Below are 10290 nucleotides of genomic sequence, written 5' to 3' on the forward strand. Positions count from 1 at the left end.
TTATAATAAAGTATCTGTTTCTGCTTGATTTGATCCTTATCTGACATACTTAACTAGCCATTTTTTATTTAAAACCAATAAAGAAAGAGAAGCTGGTGCCTATTGTAAATTTGCTGTGTTAACCTTTCATTGCCATTCATCTGTTGCAGAACATATCACCACAAATCAATGGTTCCTATTGAGAAAAAAGAGTGAAGGAAATACTTGATTTAGGCAATAAAAAGGTTTAATTCAATTAATATTATGTAACTCTAGTTCATCATATGTTGGCATACACAAAGATACGCAATATTTATGTACACTGTGTTTCATAAAAAATAAATACAGAGTTGTGTTTGATTGGGGGAAGAATATGGCTTTTGAAAAATGGGAAATGAGACCATTTGTGGGTCAAGATGAGTCTTGTAAGGCAACGAGTTTGACAGCATATCAAGAGCTAATCTCATTAAAACTGTTGTTGCCACAGCTTGTCTAATACCAAGTGTGTGGCCAGGATAACACATAAAGCCGACAGGCTATTTATACATTAGCACAGATACTCGGATCTAGAGCTGTCACTCTTGTACGTCATTTGAGAGTCAATGCTTGACCGTGAGCACAGGAGCATCCTCTCTGACTCCTGAGTCTGCCTTCTCGCCCAAAGATCATTGGCTTGCCCGTTCAGAGTCCTTTGTTTCATGGTGAGCGTCTCAAACTTTACATACGTCTCTTTTGAAAGGTCATCGTCTGGTCCATTGTTCCTACTACTGTTTCCTTTACAGCAGAGACATAAGATCTTGTAGAGCAACACCACAATGAGAGGCACTGCAAATGCACATGCGATCCCACTGGCAATCATCAGGACTTTGTTCTGCCCATCTTCTTCACCATTATCTAGAGTAGTGAAATCCACACATTGCTCTTTCCCAGACACCGAACCCTTAGCAACCAAACACACCGTGTAGACCTGGTTAGGCATCAGATATTCCAAGAGCAGCTTCCCTTGACCGACTTCTGCTTCGACCGTCTCCTTATCGTCTTTCGCATCATATGGAAAGTAGAACATTGTTAAAGGTGTGTTGCTTGGCAAACCTTCAGCCCTCCACAGTAAGACCGCCGTGTCGCTAGTCACCTCCACTACCTCAATGTCTTTGAGATCAGCTTTCTTTTTGGACTTTTCGCTCACCATTGAACCCTTGCCACCCTTGCTTTGCTGGATCTTAGCTGGCTTGTCTCCAGCAGGTGGGGACCTCTGAATTCCTCCACCTGGTCCCGGACTCTTCCTGGTTGTCAGAGGTGGCATTGTGGTCATGGCAGCTCTGGTTGTAAGCGCAGGGGTTAAGGTAGTATACAAAGGCATCCTAGTCCCGGCAAAAGAAGTTACGGGTTGATCGTCAGGCCGCTTGGTTATATTTAGCGGAGGGGAAGGTGTTGAAGCCTGCACCCCATCCACGGACAGGGTGATGTACTCCTCAGCATTTCCAGCGACATTCTTGGCCTTGCAGCGGTAATTGCCTGCATCTTTAAATGTGATGATGTGCAAACTGAGGATGGACCAACGGACCCCCTCGCCTGGAGATTCCTGCACAACTACAGAGACAAGAAATAAAATGGTGAGCAATGACTTAAAAACGTACAAATATTTGTAACAATAAGGTTAGAGGATACTTTAGATCACGCGTTCAAAACTCTGCCCTTCGCGGTCTTTCCTGCGGTACAGTTTAACTCCAGTCTTGATAAAACTCACCTTTCTTGAAAATTGAATCCTTCAAATACTCAATTACACCTGGTGTAATTACAGTCAAGACTGTCACTCAAAAATGCGGTGCAGTTCAATAATAACTTCACACATTAACATACATTTTGACACTCATACTGTACCTGTGTTGTCGACTGCTGTTCCATCAGCTCTGGTCCAGAGAAGGGTGGGAGTAGGCAAACCAGTGGCGTCACACCGCAGAAGCACATTGCTGCCCAGTGATGAAGTGATCTTAGTTGCTGAAACCCTAACTGACGGCTTGAGGCACTGATCCAGTTCAGCCCGCTGGAACAGAACGCCAGCTAAGTTCTCTGGTCCACTGCATGTCAGAACCTGATCCATCAACACCACAGGTATGCTGGCCATCTTGGACAACTCAATGAGCTTGGAAATCCGACAGTCACAGTACCAGGGGTTGTCCTGTAGACCTGCAAGGTTTACAGAATATGTTTAGAAAACCAATATTTTTCTAAACTTACTTTCAAACGAGGCTGTCCGGTGAACATTCAAACTTTATACTGAATTTTAATTTTAGGTATTTATATTCAAATTTGAATTGCAATTGTGTATCCAACCCAGGTACACTATAGAAGTATTCACAATGGTGTACCTCAAACACAGATAATAACATTAAAACAAAGTCACGTTAGATTGGCATCTCAACATTCTGAAATGAAGACCACAGGTTTACTTATTCATATAATAAAACAGCAGTTTACTCCCATTAAATCAGACAGTTGTAAATCCTGAAGCTAGGATTTCTTGTCCAGCATGCATGCATCAGGTGTTGGATTTTAACACCACAGCATGCCCATAATTCTGTCTATGGAGCAGGATGAAGATCAGTTGACTGTAAACAGGGAATTAGACGGTCCTCTGATGCAATTCAACAGCTGGATGGCGGCAACTGTTAATATTCTGATGATACAGGGTAAATCCTGGTCATATTGTGCTTTTGTGCACATCTTTACACTTGTATGGAACCTGGTGAAAGCACAGAATATGCAGCTGCATTTAAGCAATATCACACAAGCAAAAGTACTGTTGTAGTGAGACTCTGATTATGTCACTTCCTGAATGTTGCAGTGTTTTTAAACGAATTGGTTGAATAAATGATTCAAATGTCTTACTCCTAAACACAGCCTGCAGAAATAACCACTGAACATCCCCTTGTTTTATAATTTTCCATGTTTCATGTACACTGCAAATGTTCATGCAAACCGTGATCAATGTTGTTTTGGCCTAAAACTTAATTATCATTAAACCTAATGGAAACAACCACGCATTATATCATGCCACCTCCACCAGCTGCAAAAGTAAGCTATACTTTTAGTAAACGCCATGCAAGTGTACTGTTGAATTTTATATCCATTGGTGTCAAACACACATGAATCTATCAAATAAACTTTCTTTTCAGATGGGATCTGTTGTTTAGACGTAAAATCTCAGAGCCTCACACACAGTTTAAAGGTCCATTAGAAGATTAGCTTGTACTTAACTTAGGAGAGCCCATGAATACACAGACAGATTTAGATATTTAAAGATCACACTTACTATAAAAAGACATGGTGAAGAGAGGGATATTGATGAATCTTTTTACTTTGTATTTCATATGTCTCCTCAAATCCTTTGCACTTTAATATTTTTGGTAGAGCTGAACCTTGTGAAAAAGAAGTGTGCTTCGGCATAGTTAAAAAAAAAGTACTAATTACAAAAAATATATATATAGTTACTTTTATGTTACATACAGTTAACTTATGTTGAAATTTAGTACTTTAAATGTAACATTAAACAACGCACTACACTTAATTAGAATTAAATGTGCTTTACTACGTCAACACAATACATTTAAGCATTTAGCAGACGCTTTTATCCAAAGCGACTTACAGTGCATTCGGGCTAACAGTTTTTACCTAGCATGTGTTGCCTGGGAATCGAACCCACAACCATGCACTTGCCAACACAATGCTCTACCCCTTGAGCCAGAGGAACATGATAGAAATCAAAAAAGTGAACATCAGATTCAGCACGACTAAATGATTATCATGTCCTTTAAAGGAAAACTTTTTCATATTTAGCATTAATATTTTGACATTTTTTCGGAGTCTTTAAGTACAGTTCAATAGCATATTCCTTTAATATTATGTTATCTGCAAATACAGTTAAAAATATACTTTTAAGGTATCAAATACACTACAAGTGCACATTTAATACCACTTTTTCCATTGGGAAAACTCATGAATCCTAATGTGAATCTTCCTTTAATGCTTGGTTTCTTTTGCTGACTCAGTTTATGTCAACAAACTAAGGTATGAATGAAAAGCCCTTAAAAGAAAGATTTATACAATTCTGTCATAATACTTATTCAACATCATAATGCATATGTGCCATCAACATTTTACCCACCAAGAACAATCTTTTGTGAAGCATTGGCACTGGGCAGGATGCCTGAAAATGGAGGCCAGATGTCCACCAGGTCAGAGGGAAGGGTAGTTAGCTTGTTACTAGAAATGTCTAGGTAGGTGATGTTCACTAGGTAAGGTGCTGCCTCCACAGGAATACTAGTCAAGCGGTTGTTGTGCAGGTCCAATGTCCTCAGACTGGGCATCTCTTTTAGAGACTCCCAGGGAAAGATAGCGATCATGTTCCCGTCCAGCCGTAGCTCATGAAGCACTTTCAGATTGTAGAAAGAGCCGGGATCCACAGAGGTGACTGAATTGTATGTTATCCACAGGTAGCGTAACTCTGACAGGTAATAGAAGGCCTCCGTAGGCACTCGACGCACAGCTGTCTTCTCCACCCGCAGCTTGACTGTGTCTAAAGGGACGTTGACTGGAATATCTGACATGTCAGGGTCATTGCATAGAACAGACCTGGGGCAGATTTTTATAGCAGAGGTTAATCACTTTGACCAGTATGAGCCTGTGTGTGGTGATGTTTACTGTGGATAGCCCTGTTAGCCCAAGTGAGAAATATTAGAAAGGATTTTTTTTACATGTATATACAGTACAGACCAAAAGTTTGGAAACATTACTATCTTTAATGTTTTTTAAAGAAGTTTATTTTGCTCATCGAGCCTGCATTTATTGGATCAAAAATACAGAGAAAAACAGTAATATTGTGAAATATTATTACAACTTAAAATAATAGTTTTTTATTTGAATATACTTTAAAAAAAAACATTTATTCCTGTGATGCAAAGCTGAATTTTAAGCATCATTCTCCAGCCTTCAGTGTCACATGTAACATCCAGTCTGTCACATGATCATTTAGACATCATTCTAATATGATGATTTATTATGAGTGTTGGAAACAGTTCTGCTGCCTAATATATTTGATGAATAAAAGGTTAGAAAGAACTGCATTTATTCAAAATAATAAAACAAATTCTAATAATACATATTCTAATAATATATATTCTTTACTATCACTTTTTTATCAATTTAACACATCCTTGCTGAATAAAAGTATTGATTTTATAAAAAAAAGAAAGAAAAAAAAAATGACTGACCCCAAATTACTGACCAGTAGTGTATATTGTTATCACAAAATATTTAAATTTTAAAAACATAGCTTTTTTTTTTTTAATTCATTAAAGTATTTTTTCTCAATTTATTATTTTTGATCAAATAAATGCAGGCTTGATGAGCAGAAGAAACTTCTTTCTAAGTTTATGTTAAGTAGGTCTGCACTTGTCTGATTCTGTTAAACCCTTTAAAAACAGTAGGCTACACCGGCAGGGTATGATTCAAAATCCTCTAACATGTGTGTTCAGACTCTAGGGCTAAGCACTTCAGATAAACACTGGCTTATAACCCACGTGATAGTTTAAAATCTATTTTTATTCAAGTGGATGGCATGTTTGAAATCCAGTTTATTTCTAATAAGAATAATATGAATATATACATTTGCATACTGGACTGTAATTGAATGACAAATTAAAAGATTTTCAAAATATTGAAAAATTTCCTAAAACTTAAAATTGTATAATATTATTGTAATGTATAATAAGTAAAGCATCACTAAGCAACTTCTAAAGGTAGACTATATTAGTAAAAATAAACAGATTTCCCTTCAGTGCCAATCTGTAAAAACAAGATGAATTGCCAAGAAAATGTTTTTATAGGCCTGTGTTTGAGTTTATATTTATTTAGTATCAAGGAACATACCATTACAAACATAATTAAAAAACTTGTCTATTCTTATGTTAAAACAAAAATCTTTCTTGATTCCTATTTTATGAGAAATTATATTTTAATTAGAGGATTTTATTGTTTTATTGTAAAAAAAAAAGAAAAAAAAATCAGTTCAGTATTCTATGATTGTTCATATTTATTCTATTTACTTCTGTCAAATAAAACCTATATACAATTATGCATAGCCTACAAGAACATTCGTCTGTTTAAAAAAATAATAATAATACTATGAAAGCCTAAATTACGATTTCTCCAAATGCTAAATTGTTTGGTTTCAGTTCATTATATTTTTCCACGTCTGTAGTTTAAATCTAAAATACCCCCGTTTATATACACCAAAAATTTACATTTTACAAAACTCTATTATATATGTATTATAATTGTTTTCTTAAATTATTATTATTTTTATTGTTGTTTTGCGAAAAAGTTTCCTTACCTGCTGCCAGTGCCATCGCCGCCGCGTCCGTGGTACACACAGGTGCACTGGGAAGGACAGAAGGGTTGTGCCACACTCCAGCAGCTCAGGAGAACCTGGGCCACCAGCAGACGATACATCCTTCAGTCAGATGAACCAGCGCGGACACACACACTTCCACACATCAGATCCCCACTCGATCATCAGTGGACAAAAACTCCTTTATCAGTCCCCAAGGAAAACCAATAAAAGCATGAAAAGTGCCTCGCAGCATGCATCTTGTTAAGCATGCTAACAGGTGAGAGGGCAGCCGAGAGGAGCGGGAGGTTTGGGAGGTGCGAGCGAGGATGGGTGGGAGGAACCCAGATTAGAAAGAGGATTTCTCAAGGCTGAGTAGGTCACTAAAGTTGAGCAGTGTGGGATGGGAAGTGTGTACGGGTTTATTTGTGTGTATGAGTGCGTTAGTGTGTGAGACTGAGAAGGTGGATAAGCTCTGCAGGCACATGCTAATCGGCAAAAACTTCAAGAAGGTTCTCTCAGCATCATCACGTGACCGCTCGCAGACATCTTTCCATCCGTCACCTGGTGAATGAACTGATTCTGGCTGCGCCTAGGCTCTTTCCGTCACTTCCCTCGCCTCGCGCTGTAAAGTGTTCGGGGATATTTGGCACTTGTGTGTAAGCTGAACTACAGGTCATGATTTACTGAGAACAGACCAAACTGTTCTGTCTGTGTCTGAGAGATATATAATCGCTTAAGAAAACACTGATACGAAAACATGGCCATCTAAAAGTGTATGACTAAAAACTTCTAAAGGTAGGCTACATTGGGAAATAAACAGATTTCCCATCAGTACCAATTTGTAAAAACATGATTAATTACAATAGGTGTGTTTATGTAGGCCAGTGTGCAGAGTACAGAGAAAGCATGCATAATAAAAAACATCATTATGAAATGTGCCCATTCTTATGTTGTAACAACATCTACCGTATCTTGCACGCATTAACCTTGTTGGAATAATTTCTGTTCAGTTTTGTGAATTTTAATAGGTTCATTTTGGGTATTTTTTATCTGTAAGTGAATTATAAGTTTTGAAAAAGTGGAGTGAATTGCTGGCACTTTTTTTTTATTTATTATTTTTTTTCAGCAATTCGGCTTTTATTATTATGTTATTATAGCTTTTGTTATAGCTTTTTATTAATTGGTGTTTCTTATTTTTAGTTTAAGTACAGGTTGAGATTTCTAAATATGTTTTTATTTTGTCTTACCACCGCATCACATACTTTACAAAATTTAACAGCAAGAAAATTATTCATACATTTGTATGTCTATATAATTTGTAGTTCACTGAAAAAAAAATTGTTTATTAAACATTACATCTGAGATTTCTGCTGTGAAAGCATATGGGGAAAAAATGACAAGACCTTAAATTTATAAGGACTTTTCAAGTTATACAATAGTCTAAGACAAGAGAGATGTCCTTTTGAAGCCTGTCACCTTGTGGTCTGAGTAAAAATAACAGCTGTAGAAACAACACCTTTCAAAAGTTTAGGGTCAGTAAGATTTATTTATTTATTTTCAATAAATTAATACCTTTATTCAGCAACGACACATTCAGTTGTTTAAAAATTACACTGAAGACTGGATTAATGGCTACTGAAATAAATTACATTTTAAAATATAAAAATACAGAAAATAGTTATTTTAAATTGTAATAATATTTCACAATATTACTGTATTTTTGATTAAATAATTGTAGCCTTGTTCTGCATAAGAGTAAAAAAAAAAAAAAATTAATTTGACCTTTACAAATTACTTTGTGCATCCTCTTTATTTAGGAGTAAAATCAATTAATTTATGTATTACCACATAAATGAAAAAAATGTTTTAGAGTGTGTGTGTGAAGTGAATAATTTCAACATGATACACATACTGTTAAGAACAACAACCGTAGAGTATTTATTAACAAGTACACCATTGTCGTTTATTTACGCAAGCAGTTTGTCCCTACAGATCAGAAAAGCCACTGTCAAGCGCTTGGCACATTTATGTACAGGACAAATTAATGGTACGGCTTGCTACTAAGCATTCTTTAGTGGGAGTACAAAAAGATTAGTAGACGAGGATAAAGAGAGTGAGCCAGAGTAAGAGAGAGAGAGAGAGAGAGAGAGAGAGAGGGAGAGAGAGAGAGAGAGGGGGGTGAGGGTTCAGAGAAAGCATTAAGTTAGGGGCTCAATTAGGAATAGTAAGGTGAGAAGGCAACTCAGAGGAGTTAGAGAGAACACCACAAAGTAAACAGGCACAAATCAAACACTACCATCTAAGAGTAGGAGTTTCAGCAATGTATTCAGCATAGAATTCAAATTACTGCACATTATGAGGAAGGGGACGACCCAGCAAGACAGTCGCATATAATAAAAAACTCATAAAAATGATGAAATGAAAACTGTTTTTCTTGTTTTATCCATTATTTAATTTTTTTTTTTTGATCCGGAAAAAAACGATTACCACTGAATGCATGACCATGCCACAGATAACAATTAGGTTCACAGTCTTTACCTAACATTACAGGGGGGTGACTTTGCAGCCGGGACCCCAATGCACTTACACCAAGAAAGAGCTCACAAAATGGTCAAATAAGTGCACGAGACTAGCTCTTAAAAACACTGACAGAACATGATTTGCAAGGCATTAAAAGAATGAAAAGACATTTCCATTGTCCAATATAACAATGACTTATTAGCAAGACAACGAGTAACTGTCATCAAGATAATAGTATAAGCTCTTTAAATATTTGTTTTCATCGTGATATTCCCCTTTGAAAAGAAAAAAACCCACAGAAAGAAAGTGATCTGTCACAAAATATTACCGCGTCGCCTGGATTTTTCTTGAGTTTTTAGAAGAACAAACTCCCTCCGCCCACCCTGTCCAGTCATGGAATGTGTTTTTCAATCTAATATGTATTCACCTGAAATATAAGTGCTAATGTACAGTACATACATTTACAGAATGACTATGTACAAAAGATAAAAATCTAAAACGTCAAATAAAATCCCTGTCAGTTTAACTGTGTCAATATCTATTTGTATAGGAAAATAAAAAGAGGGGGTCATAACGCTCTAGGCTTGTGCATGTGTCGCTTGCTTCCAGTAAAGGGAGAGTTGCATTGTTGCTGAAGAGGGGGTCGTTGACACTGTAGGAAGATTTAAATGCTTCTCAGAGAAGTTACAACGCAATCTACTTTCACAATGTGGTCTGAAAACTGGACTAGCACAGCAAGCAAATAATAACCATTTTGTCTTTTTGTAATCATCCTGATAAGTTACGCAATGACATCTGTAGAAAAATAATAAATAAACACTTTATGGTACATCTGTTATATCTTAATTTCGTTTTTTTGTCTTTTCTGTCTCAGTTTCTGAGTTTTCTTTTACCAAAATAAAGCAGAATGAACAAGCCATCTGCTGGTCTTGGGCTTCATATCTTCTCATGACTAAAAAAAGAAGGACAGAAAGATAGGGAGAAGGAGAGAGAGAGAGAGAGAGAATTTTTTTTCCAAAATGTTTTTCTCATGCTTTAAGTCCTTGATAATGAGACCTTAAAAGACAGACACAAATGGAAAAATTTGCTTTTTTCACCCCAATAACCGACCCTCTACATAAGAGTGATTCATGTACTGATACTAAAAGGTGTTTAAAGAGAGAGAGAGAAAAAAAATTATATATATATATATATATATATATATATATATATATATATATATATATATATATATATATGTATGTATATATATATGTATATATGTATGTATATATATATATATATATATATATATATATATATATATATATATATATATATATATATATATATGTATGTATATATATGTATATATATATATATATATATATATATATATATATATATATGTATATATATAT

At 35.9% G+C, this 10290-nt stretch overlaps 1 protein-coding gene across 1 annotated transcript; it reads right to left on the reverse strand.

Moving 5' to 3' along the window:
• On the reverse strand, window positions 1–7257 carry LOC113057758 (leucine-rich repeat, immunoglobulin-like domain and transmembrane domain-containing protein 3). Its single transcript, XM_026225268.1, has 4 exons — window positions 6371–7257; window positions 4145–4611; window positions 1861–2166; window positions 1–1569 (listed from the first exon to the last, which is right to left on the reverse strand). Exons 1-4 carry the CDS (start codon window positions 6487–6489, stop codon window positions 527–529), a joined length of 1935 nt encoding a protein of 644 aa, XP_026081053.1. The 5' UTR covers window positions 6490–7257; the 3' UTR covers window positions 1–526.
• Between the last annotated feature and the right edge of the window lie 3033 nt (window positions 7258–10290).

This window comes from Carassius auratus, chromosome 39 (genome assembly GCF_003368295.1).
Source record: "Carassius auratus strain Wakin chromosome 39, ASM336829v1, whole genome shotgun sequence".
NCBI classification, from domain to species: domain Eukaryota; kingdom Metazoa; phylum Chordata; class Actinopteri; order Cypriniformes; family Cyprinidae; genus Carassius; species Carassius auratus.